The sequence below is a fragment of the Montipora capricornis genome, chromosome 6 (assembly GCF_036669925.1).
Source record: "Montipora capricornis isolate CH-2021 chromosome 6, ASM3666992v2, whole genome shotgun sequence".
In the NCBI taxonomy this organism is placed as follows: domain Eukaryota; kingdom Metazoa; phylum Cnidaria; class Anthozoa; order Scleractinia; family Acroporidae; genus Montipora; species Montipora capricornis.
Window position 1 is genome coordinate 16,116,490 of NC_090888.1, and position 12,500 is coordinate 16,128,989.

A 12,500-nucleotide genomic window follows, 5' to 3' on the forward strand; every position below is an offset into this window, starting at 1 on the left:
AACGGTTTGGAAGATGTTTTCTTTCTGCATGTTTCGCTGGTTTCAATCCAGTTTGACATATCATGATATCTGTGATGCACACTGGTGGCTACGCACTTATTCAAGTCAAGCATCGGCGAGATGTAAACTTAAAGCGGAGTGTTTATTTTTAATTTGCTTAGAGCCGCTTTTTTCTCTGTATTGCAATTTTTGGCATATCTTTAGAAGCTCTGATAAGGTTACATGATGCCTGGAGGACCTATGTCTAGAAGAGAAACGAAAGGACTGAGTGAAAGAGAACGACAGCGACAAAACAGAATACCAGTAAGAGCTCATACTTAGCACATAAATTCTTTCCTTGGGCACTAAACCGTTTGTTATTTTTACGGATGAATTATTTAAAGAGCATGCTTATTTTTAAAAGGTGGTTTAATCGGTTCTTCCTTTTTTCAGGAGTGAAATTCGAATCTTTATTGTCAACTGGAATTAAATAACAATTATCTGTACTCTTGTGGACACAAAGAAAAAGTTTATTTGTTTGTTTGTTTGTTTGTTTGTTTTCCTCTAAAATGCGAGCGAACAATTCCTTTTTTAATCCGTTTGCCCAACTGGTTTTCGTTGTGCCTCGACAGTGACAAGAAAATTTTGCCGTTATGTTATAAACACGTATTCGCAATGAGTTCTCGTAAAATTAGGGGGAAATCTCAGTAGCTTGTGTTAACAGAACTTTGTTTAAAGCACCCAAATGTTATTTAAGTGTTGGCGCAGATCGCGTTTGAAGTTCGTCCTTTCTTGGTTGCATTGCCGTAGTTTGCCGATTCTTGTACCAAGCCAACCTAGCGTGTTTCGATGAAATACATCAAAATGTGAATGAATTTGTTTTCAGAGAGAATAAAACTCTTCTTTGACCTTGAACTGACAAAGTTGTTTTTATGGCTTCTAATTTTAGCATGATTCCTATTCGCTGGCTATTGACAGTTGACTCTAAAATGGCTTTTTTTCCTTTTCAATTCGCTCGCTGAGGTTGTGCTTAATGCTTGTTTTCTTTTAACACTCAATGGGTTCAAGAAAAAATTATTGCCAAACTGGTGAATTGCAGAGTAAATTTCACTGGAAAAACCGATGTCGCACTCATTGCTTCGTGATTCATCCGATATCGGTTTTTAGGGTAAAATTTACTGTGGAAGTCATTAGTTAGGCAATGAATTTTTCTATAGAAGAAAGCAAAGAAAATGATTTAATTATTAAAGCAGCAACCGGAAACATCAAAACGCGGACAATTAGAAACCTTTTATTTTCACTAACCCTCCAGGCAGTAAGAATAAATAACCAGGGAGCTCCGTTTTTAGGCTTGGCTAAATCTATATATTAGTACCATACACATAAAACAACAGTTATTGCTTAACAAATTGTGCTCAAAATTGTGACATCACAGGTGATCATAGCGTTAGAAGATCTATCCAAAAACTCGTTTCGTTTTCTCTTTAAATGCTCATACTCAGAAGCGAACTTGGTGAAGCCAATTAAATTAGGAGGCTAAATTGAAACTATCTACAGAGTTTTTATACGGCTGTCCTGTTGCTATGTTGACCTACTGCGTATTATTTGTTATATAAAAAATTGTTGTTTCATATGATACCATAACATTGCCGGTGCCTGAACGTGTGTTGTAGGCGTAAGTCATTGTTTGACTGACATTCTCTTGAAGCTGGATTGAGCCACCTGGAGAAGACAGTTGACAGATGTGGAGCGGAAAACCCAGTCCCAAGTCCAGAGGCGGGTTGGATTGCCTGGTCTGTGGACATGCTCTCCTGTAAAAGTGTATAAATGGTAGAGGCATTGAAATATTGTTTCATGTATTCTCTTGGAGATCGCCCTCAAAAAATAACAAACCTCGTACACTTTACGCTATAATGGCTTTCAAGTATAAATTAGTTAGCATCTCCTTTTCTTTAGTTGTACATACAGTAAATCGTTTCATTTCTGTTAATTGCTCGTAATATTATTATCTTAAAAAAGTGTTATCTATAGTTATTCTAACGTAGGATGCCAATATATGCTTAAGTGAAGCTTTTACCTTGCGGGAAGTACTAAAAAAAGCAAGTGTTGTTAGTTTAATTAGCCATTGCTCGGTAGAAAAACGACTTGTTCACCACTTATTGAGAAACTGCCTTTCCCTGGGCCATTCTCGACATTATATACTTCCTTTCTTTACTGAGTCGTCTTTTTGTGCATCACAATTAATGTTTCTGTCAATTTCTTTTGCGTGTGTGTGTTAAGGAAAAAGAATAGCTCTGGCTCAAGGTCCGTTCAACCCAGGGCAACAGCGTTAACACCACACGTAACTATGGCCTCAGGCTCATGGCAGGAATCTCAAGAACGTGGCCCCAATAAAGTTCAAGTCACCATTTTGGCTTCTGAGTAGGGATCCAGTAAAGGCGGACTTTCCTCAATCATCAGAGAGTTGGCTATACAGCTGGCCAACTTCCCAGAAGTCCAAATCACATACTTTTTACCGAAATGCTCTGAGGAGGATAGGAAAGTAGCTTTCAGCAACGGCATAAACATTCTTGAGGCAAAACGACTGCCAGGGTATGAAAAACGGGTGTGGCTCAGCTTTCTACCAGAGCATTTGCGACTAGACGTTATTTTTGGTCATGGAGTGAAATTTGGTAGCCCAGCGCAAATTATCCGCAAATCTCACAAATGCAAGTGGATACAAGTGATACACACTCACCTCGAGGAACTACAAATGTTGAAATCGTACCACGACCATCCAATCTCAATGAGCGAGGAAAACCGTTATATTGAAGTAGAACTGTGCGAGATGGCTAATTTCGTTGTAGCAGTCGAGCCCAAGCTGGCAGAGGCCTTTCGCAAATATCTCCGCTATTCTAAAAAACAACACGTTTTTTTTTCCTTAACTCTTGGTATTTTGGATGAATTTGTCAGTGTTCAACACGTTCCTGAGGATGGAAAGCAGTGCACTGTCTTAGTGTTTCGTCGTGGAGACGCTTCAAACTTCAAGTTAAAAGGATTTGGCATTGCATTGCAATCTGTTGCGACATTACCTGAAACTAGTCTAATGTTTCTTGGAGCACCCGATGGAAAAAACAAGGATATTGCAAAACAATTGCTTGACTTCGGTATTCCCGAAAAGCACTTTCGCGTGAGAAGCTGTGTCAAAACCCGAGAAGCTTTGAAGCGATTATTCCATGAGATGGATCTTGTACTCATGCCTTCTATTGTAGAAGGGTTTGGCGTGACAGGTCTGGAAGCTCTGTCAGCTGGACTACCTGTGATCGTCAGCAAGGACTCTGGCCTTGGAGAAGCTCTGAGCAATGTAACATTTGGTTCTTTCTTCGTCATTGACGATGAGGATCCCAAAGCGTGGACAGCAGCTATCAAGGGCATGTGGAACAAAAACGGACAGATAAGGCTTGATGAGGCTAAGGCTTTGCGTGACATCTACGGAACAAAATATAGCTGGTCTGAGCAGTGCAAAGATCTTCTCAAAAAGATGATCGACTTAGTTAATGGTAGGAATTAACAGTGTAATTCAGTCTCTTATATAAAAATAGTTTCAAATCAAAATCTAGATACTTGGCTAATCGCCTTTCCGTCAAATAGATATCAACTGCGAATTGCAGCTTCGTTAGCTCAAACTTTGATGAAATAGGAAGCTAAAACGTAAATCACTGAGACTAAACCTTTACAAGGCTGAATAGAAAACTAAATACACTCGAAGTCAGTATCATATCTTGATAGTCAGCTCGAATTGAAAGTGCAATGTTACTTTTTTCACTTAGCTGTGAGCGATTCACGAATTGTTCGCCCTTGTGTATTTCAACAGATGCTTCCTGCGAGCTTCAGATGTCATCAGAAGCACAAGGCAAATTAAAGAGGAAATCCCGTGAGGACCAAAAAGGTAAAATCGTTAGGACAAAGCAATTATTGGAAGGACCGCAATACTCAAATAGAGCCTGTTTACTCACGTGATAAGTTACCTTCGTTAACTCAACAAAAGATGCTACGTTGTGTTTCCATAAAAAAGAAGAGTTCAATTCCCGAGGGATTAGTTTCTAGACACTAACGTGACAGCGCTTTCTTCATTTGGTCTTTGTGACGTCATATGCCAATACACTGTGTACACTTGACGACATTGATAACCACTGATGGATGTGGGGGCCACCATCAATATTCCCTGAATATAAACTATGATAACATTTCCAATTTAAAAAATATAATTATCGACTCCTGTAGCTCTTTGGATTATTTCTAGTGAGCGTCTGAATCTTTTCTATGATCTTCTGTTTTAAGGCAAAAATTGAGTTCTGCCTCCCACCCAAAATCTTGGACAAAACTCATTGGGAAATGTGACACACCACGATAAATCATTCCCTGATTTGTCATTTGTCATTTGTCTGTGTGATAGAAGATCAACTTCTCGATAATTTCCCCTCTACCCCTAATTCAATGTTGGTTAAGAAACGGTCAAAGGCTTGCACGGTATTTTTCACCACATTGTCAACGTTGGTATGGGGTAGAGTGGGGACAAATTGAGAGTGCATGTCCAAGGATTTTCAGGCCAGAAATTTTCCCAAAAATCTTGTCCCAGGTTGCAGGTGTTTCAGATTTTTACTTTCAAAAATTTACAGATATCTCCGATAATGGCCTTTCACAAAAGAAAGCACGAGAAGAAGAGAAAGAGGCTAAGCAACATGCAGGTAAAGTCATGTAAACCGAAGGAAATTGTAATCTGATTCTAAATTTAAATGAAAGAACAGCTCTTTGAATTAAGTTTTCTGGCAATGGTTAATGTAGATACTGCATGTGCAGTCTTACGTCTGCAAAACAGCGAAACCTAGCCACGTTCTTATCATGTATTGTGTGAGTTACGAGCAGTAGCTAGTTTAGGTTCCTGCTTTCTAGCCAGAAGAATCCCCAAAAGGGTGAATCAAATGGCTCGTTGCTGGTAAGAGTTGTTGAGCTAGAACTAATGAGATTATGATTCAAATAAGCTCGTATTGTGTATGCCGTTTACCATATATGCGAATACCAACTTACTGTAAAGTCAAGTATGGTTTGTTGTATGTGATTTTTACAGATGTTTCTGCTAAGGAAGAAACGCAGCTCCTGTTTACAAGTGAAAGCTTTCCATCTTCTTCTGTGGCTTCTCATCGAACAGAAGGTATATGTGACCTTACGGCAATTTGACCATGCTGGAAACCGACGCGAAACAAAAAACTCATTCACTCGTAAAAATCACTATGTCCAAAACATTGCAGTAAAATGTGTTTAGCGGCAAACATGAACTGTATTTATATATCAGCTTTTTTGCTCTGCCCAGCGTGGTTTTAAAGTGAATTTATTATTTTATTACTGTATTACTTCAATCGTCACGCCATTTCAATTTAAAATATTCTATTATTCCTACAATATTGTGTTAATTACGTGGAATGCCGAAGGCATACTACTTCTTAAAACCGGTCTGGTGTCTTTCTTTTTGTTGGTAGTCAGTCACAAATGTGCATACCCCACGGATACTGAACTAAGCTCCGATCGGGTGAATTTACTTCTATTCCCATCCGTATTCCAAACTTCCCTGCGGCGATTACAACACGTATACTTTTCCCACCTTTTACAATTACCTACGAGCGCGTTAGACCACTTGGCCACCGTTACGAACTTCCGTTAGTTAGATGAAAGCAAACATTTAGTGCGGAATCTTTCCGCCCGCCATGATTGACACAGTATTAACTATTCGATAAAGCGGACAGATGCTTTTTCCTTGAGAACGGCAAGCTTTAAAGGTAAGGAGACTATTCTACGCTATTTCTAGATATTGCTCCGTTCTTGTGTGTTCCACTATCAACATTATTTTTCATAGAACGAACACTCCAATATTTCTTGGGAACCAGTTTGTTCAGCCGTTTTGAAGTAGAAAGAAAATTAGCAATTTGAGGTTCCCTCTTTTAACTACAATTTGTTGACACGTTCTGTGACGGCGCCAGTTTCTGTAGATTCGCAAGTTAAAAACTAATGCCTTCAAACTTCCTGTCAAAAATTTCACATTTACTGGTTATGTTATTAAAACAGAAAAGCTAGTTAATTTGTAAAAGTATAGTTTAGGTACAGTGTTGTAAGCTGAAAGCACGAATACTCTTAGTTGACAATAGACCATATTCGTATTCTCGGTATTGGACTGGAACTAGCTTGCAATGGAGGCTAATGCGGGGGAATCTTTTCAAATGCAAATACTTTTTAATATATTCCCCCGCATTAGCCTCCATTGCAAGCTAGTTCCAGTCCAATACTGAGAATACGAATATGCACTTGCACTTGCCTGCTGATTTATCCAGCTTTAAACAAATTCACCTCTGCTACTAGAAATTGATTCCAATATTTCCGCTAATTAAGAAAAGTAGACGGCATTTTGTCGAACGCAAATATTTCATGCGTCTCTGAAGAAGTGTGTTCATGCCTGAAGCGCGTTGACTCTAACGTGACATTTTGGCAGTTAATTGCAAAAGATTTGGTGGCTGAGAAACTCATGTGCTCAAATGCACCCAGTTGTATAGTCTTGTTCTGGGACTCCCTCTTACCCCGCCCTGAAAATGGGCCTGGAACCCAGGCGGGAAAAGAGAGAGTCCTGTATTACTTGCAGGCGCATGCTCGGAATGACGCCACGTTTTCCCCCAAAACTGGGGGAAAAACCATATTTGGAAAAAGATTCCTTAATTGGGCATAGTTTATTCCGAGTGCGTTTACACTGGATACATAGGGAAAATGTGAAAGGAAATTATAACGCCAAGTTTCTGGAGGCAATTGATTTCGCCTTTAAGAAATGCCACTTAACCTTTGTGCCTAAGGCGGAACAACTGCAAGCTATTCATGCAGTCGTTACCGATAATGATGGCTTTGTTAAACCTGCAACAGGATTTGGCAAGTCTGTTTACTACATGGTTGTCTTCGATCCGAGTCCGAGGTTAATTGTAAGTCAGTCCTTCTTATCGTGAGTCCCATTCGTGGAAGATCACATGGAGGACATACGAAAGCATGGAATTTCGTGCCTGAAAGCCATCTGAACAGCTGCATGAAAAATATCAAATTTTGATTTAATTGCTCTCCCGAGACTCCTTGAAACTTACAAATATACTGCAGATCGTGGATGTGAATCGCTCAACGAAGACTAATAAATCTCCTGCTGGAACTCTAGATTATTTAACAATTATTCCATAAGCGCGCGTTGGATATGAGTTGGCTATAACCAGTCTCATATCTAACAAGCGCGAATGGAATAATTGTTTTATTAAATTCCTTCAACTCCAAAAATTTGGAAGTACGAAATACGAGCGGAAAAAGCGAGCAAATCCGAGCGAAATCGAAAAAAACTTGATGAGAACTGATGCGATGTTGTGTAATACCTTGTTGTCAGACAGACGCAGGCTCATCACAAAAACATTTCTTGCCTTTTCGCGTACTTCTAAACGTCGGAATTGATCATAAATTTACTCAAAATTAGTTTTTTTTCTCCTTTTTGTCTTTATTCAAAGAGTAATTTCGCATTCCGGCGAAAACGTTTTTAGTTTAGCAACGCTTAACGCAATCATTTACCATATAAGGTCAAACCAAGGTATATGAGCTGATAACCGAGATTGAGTGAACCAATCAGAGCACGCGAAATGCATTATCCGAGGTTGAGAATTTAATAATGTTCATTATTTATTGTTCATTACTTCTGTCGACCTAGTTATGTGTTAATTGCACTGATCCACTGAACATATATTTGAGTTGCCCAGTAATTATTGAAACTGATTGTTTCAGGAGTTCAGGCCCACCAATTTTTTTCAAAATCGGGGACAAATTGTTTGGACACCCGATATAAAACAGTCAGGTAAAAAAATGTCGTAAATACTCTCAGTTTTATCAGGAATAATACACAACCACCGGTGACAAACAAAGTATTTGTTTTTTGGAGTAATTAGAGTAGAGTACTTTACTCCGACTATTAGTTTTTCCTTAGAATAATTTTTCAAAGCACTTGTCGCATTAAATCTTTCTTTCCTTACAAGGCCAGACTTCAGGCCGTGGCCAAATGGCTTAGGTTTTATGTAGAGCTGCCTGTTGAGACTGCAAGGATTTTTATATGTTTTAAAACTAAAAGACGATTGCATGACAAAAAAAATGAGCATTATTCCTGATAAAGGTAGATAAAAAGTTAAACGAAATTGAATCACAACCTGGACTATTTGTTTCTTTACATACCAGTTTGTGTTTATAACGCAATTATGAAGCAATAATGTTCCTATTAAATTTATACATATGTATGCACAGTCAAACATCGATTATTTGGACGTTAATTGTCACGATTTTTTTTTCTGGTCAAAATTTGTTTGTAAATATTAATTATTAAGGATGAAATAATGCTACTTAAAAGCGTGTATCACCTTACTTTTATCGTGCTCATTGTTAGAGGTAAAGTACTGCAGATAATATGAAATTCTGACTCCGAGCTGTTTCGTCGCTTAGTGAAATCCTATACTATATTTACTAGTTCAGCCTTTGCATCGATTTATTGCGATCTTCTCTCAGTCGTTACATTTATTCGGCAATAATTTTCCAACATCACTGCGATCGGGGTTTTTTCTCCTCGTTTGGTCACGACGAGGCATAATTTAGATGTTCTCTTTCCTGACACTGCAAATCACACAGTAATTTTCATATACGATTTTTTGTCGGAGTTTCAAGGTTCCCTTTATTTACATATCCAGCCTGACATCTAATGCAATATGATTGGTTCATTCCCAGCATGCGCCTGCAAGTAATACAGGACTCTCTCTTTTCCCGCCTGGGTTCCAGGCCCATTTTCAGGGCGGGGTAAGAGGGAGTCCCGGAATAGGACTACCAATTGTAATGGATCACATGGCCTAACCTGTAAAATGTTTACTTCAGTGACTCTTAACTCTGTCAATCACCGCCCCTCCTTCCCCCGTGATAACTTGGGGCCATGTCCAACTTTGTCTGCTGACAGGGAAATACACAAACCACAGTAAATAGCATTACCCATCAAACGGAACAGTGGAAATTTCCTTACCATTTGCTAAATTTTCCAGTTTCCAGTCTCTCATAAGCCAAAAACAATTGGAAATGGTAAGCGCCATCTCGTTGGGCTGGTTTAGTGATTTTGGAAAAACTGTAACCCTTATTCACCGGTCATCCCAACCGGTTTATTCTGACAAATGGTAAGCACCCCAAATTTCCTGGAAACTAGAAGTGCAAACATGTTTCTCCCCTGACCGTTTTCTCCTCTGCAGCATGGGATTCTACGGAATCTTTACTCGACATTTATGACTATTACGTAACAAAATGTATTACATTTACTGTAATGCTAATCAACAACGTTTTAATATTTGACTGAAATCCCACACAAGTACGCATTGATAGTTTTTGTTCACCTCGAGTGTAGAATCATGACGAACGTTTCTAGTTCCTGACAACTATTTTTGTTGAGTTTTGAATCGATGATGGGAGAGTCTTGTTGATTTGAACCAGGACTGGACTACTGGATTTAAGCTTTTTTCTTAGCGCGATTTCAAGTTATTGTGGAACGCTTGGTACCAAGTTACTCTAAGACTGAAATCAAGATTATAGAATTGTAAAATTAGAACCTTGGACTGGACACGCAATTACGGAATTTTATATGTTTGAGTATTAAGAAAACTGAGTACAGATGTTGTCTTCTTGTCTTCGCCACGGCAGATTTAAACAGTCTGCAAGGAACTAAACCAGAATTACGGAATAGGACTTCGATACAGGGCCCGGTTGTTCGAAAGCCGATTAGCTTAAACCAGGATTAGCGTAAACGTTTGTTTCATGTTTTCAACGTTTTGGTGAAAGTTTCCTTTGCTTATTTTTGTTTTTCAAGACTGACTTCTTGTAATGTAACGTTTTACCGAATATCAGCCTTGAACAGCATTTGGGAGTAAATAGATAGATAGATAGATAGATAGATAGATAGAAAGATCGTTTCCCTTATTTCTTGGTTCCTCTTCAGTTAGAGCTTGAGAGAGAATGGTAACAAGAATATCAATAACTATCAGACTGAAAAGTATTGGACTATTAAACTGAAAAGAACTGGGTGAAACTATCAATATCCGGTCAATATCCGGAATTTCCGGGAAATCCACCAAAACGAAAAGAATGATGCCAAATGCGCATGGTCAACATGCATGAGGTTAAACATCGGATTTTACGGATTTGGCGGATTTCACGGAAATAAGCTTCAATAAAACTCCTATATTTTAAACGGAAAAGGCGGATTTAGCGGATGTATCAATATTATTATTATTATTATTATTATTATTATTATTATTATTATTATTATTATTATTATAATTATTATTATTATGTAAATATCCGTTAACTGTAGAAGTTTTATTGGAAGTGTAAATACCATTTCCGTGAAATCCGGAATTTCCACCTTTTATTTTCCACAGTTTATCTCATTTTACAATCTACTCAAGATGAAGTTTATTTCTTGGATTTCTAGAATTCATCACAAAATACGCACTGTCCCTTCATTTTTCATGGTAGTATTTGTTTTTTTATTATCATGTTTAATTATTGATACCACCTTATTTTTTTTTTTCCGAAGTCAAATCACATCTCGAGTCTTTACGCTCACGATGAATTTTGAGATTCAAGTCAAAAATTCGCTATCGAACGACACAAATAGCTGATCTCTCACATAGCTCCTCTGGTTAAGTTTTTGTTTGTCTATGAAAGTTGCTTTGAAGCCACCTATCTACTAGAAAACCCAACCTCACACCTTGGCCAATTTGATTTGTTAATTATTCTATTTGAAATGCTGACCAAAGACATAAAAGTGCTGTGATCACGTCCCCCTTTTATTTGTTGATGAGGCTATTGAAGGAACTACATAATCCTAATGGGCCTAAAGAAAAACAATTCCCCTCGACAATCATCACTGATTTCCTGTGATAATGCTGTTAATTGGACGTTGTAAAACGTGGAAGTCAGGCCACAAAATCACTTCTTTTTTAGTATATTTCTTTTGTATATTGGTCACAGAAGAAGACACTTTTTACTAATACAATCGTTCTTTAATTTCTTCGGCAATACCACATTCTAGCACGTTAGTGAAAGGTAAGCCGACCATGTCACCCCTTCTTTTTGCTGAATGAGGCGAGTAACAAAAATTGGCGTTGGCATCTTTGTAACACTCCTCCCTTCTCGAAATATTTCGAAACCAAATTAGATGTTATTGGTTTTCCAAACAAAAGTTGCCCGCCCTTATTTTGTTCAAGTCGATCAGTGCCGAGATCGGTTGGAAAATTGTGATGTTATGCGGTAAAGTATGTACACCTAGGTAAGAAAATTAAAGTTGACACCTTTTCTTGCAACGTATATAAGAAGCTGCAATTGAAAGCTAAATTACACTCCTACAACGTTTGGGCAAGGATGATTCAAGCAGAGGGACCTTTGCAGACAACTAAACAGCGCGACCATACGTGGAACTCCACTATGCTTTATGAGTCCTGTTGTTGCCGGTTCTTGTAGCATTATGTCTGTTTCTCAATACGCCGAGGACTGTGGGAGCGAGAACGTGGTTCGAGTTGTTCTTGTCAATCCGAATTTTGAGGCATCTGTGACAAAAGCAGTGGAGGAGCTCTCGGCCGCCAAGTTGCGTTGAGAAAAAATTGGATTTTCTTCTTCAGGTGGCACATCTCAACAGTGCAGTTTGTCCACGCTGGATGGCCTAGAAATCGAGCAACCGATGCTATCGGACAAATTGACAGTGTTGATAAATGCCATCAAGACCGCCGTGAAGAGTTTACAGAACGCCAGTGACAGGGGAACGATTTACAAGAAAGACAACCGGTCCCGGTTTACCTTTTCTTACAAATGCGAGCCACGGGCGTTTATGAATTCGTGGCAACAAACGAATTTTTCAAATCCAGAGATCCCTACTGCGAGTTAACTTAGCGCAAACAATGAGATCCAGAAATGCCAATTATATAACAGTGATGCAGGCGTAATATCTGACAGCATGTAAAGCTTGTTAATAAATATTGTCATTCCAGAGTACATTTCGTTCTTAATGTCAAGAATATCAAACGCTAAAAACATAGAGGGACATCTCGCGACCTGTAATTGACTAGCAATCAATGACTTCTTTCCTTCAGAAGGAAATAAACTCACTTAAATTCACACAAGTTCCTTTGGGCATCAATCTCTTACGTTTTGAATAATGTTTACAAAATAGTCCTGCGAGCAAGTCCAACGTTATCGATGATTGTGTCATTTTAAGGAAAACTTAAGCCGCGTAACGTCGGGGGAAAAGTATGTATCACTGAGAAGGTCTAATGTAAACGACCAATACAGCCAGGCAAGGTAGCATATGATTAAAGTGATTGTTTTTGATTTTCACTACTTGGTACTAAAGACTTTGCTTCACTCAGGCCTAAGTAGCGCGAGATCATACTATAGCTAGTTTC

At 38.5% G+C, this 12,500-nt stretch overlaps 2 protein-coding genes across 2 annotated transcripts in view; both read left to right on the forward strand.

Moving 5' to 3' along the window:
- LOC138053291 (uncharacterized) overlaps positions 1-12,500 on the forward strand; it is a 361,907-nt gene that overhangs the window by 161,132 nt on the left and 188,275 nt on the right. The window lies entirely within an intron of this gene.
- LOC138050914 (D-inositol 3-phosphate glycosyltransferase-like) lies at positions 1,714-4,310 on the forward strand. The gene is made up of 4 exons (XM_068897164.1): positions 1,714-1,809; positions 2,260-3,518; positions 3,833-3,907; positions 4,300-4,310. Exons 2-4 carry the CDS (start codon positions 2,732-2,734, stop codon positions 4,308-4,310), a joined length of 873 nt encoding a protein of 290 aa, XP_068753265.1. The 5' UTR covers positions 1,714-1,809; positions 2,260-2,731.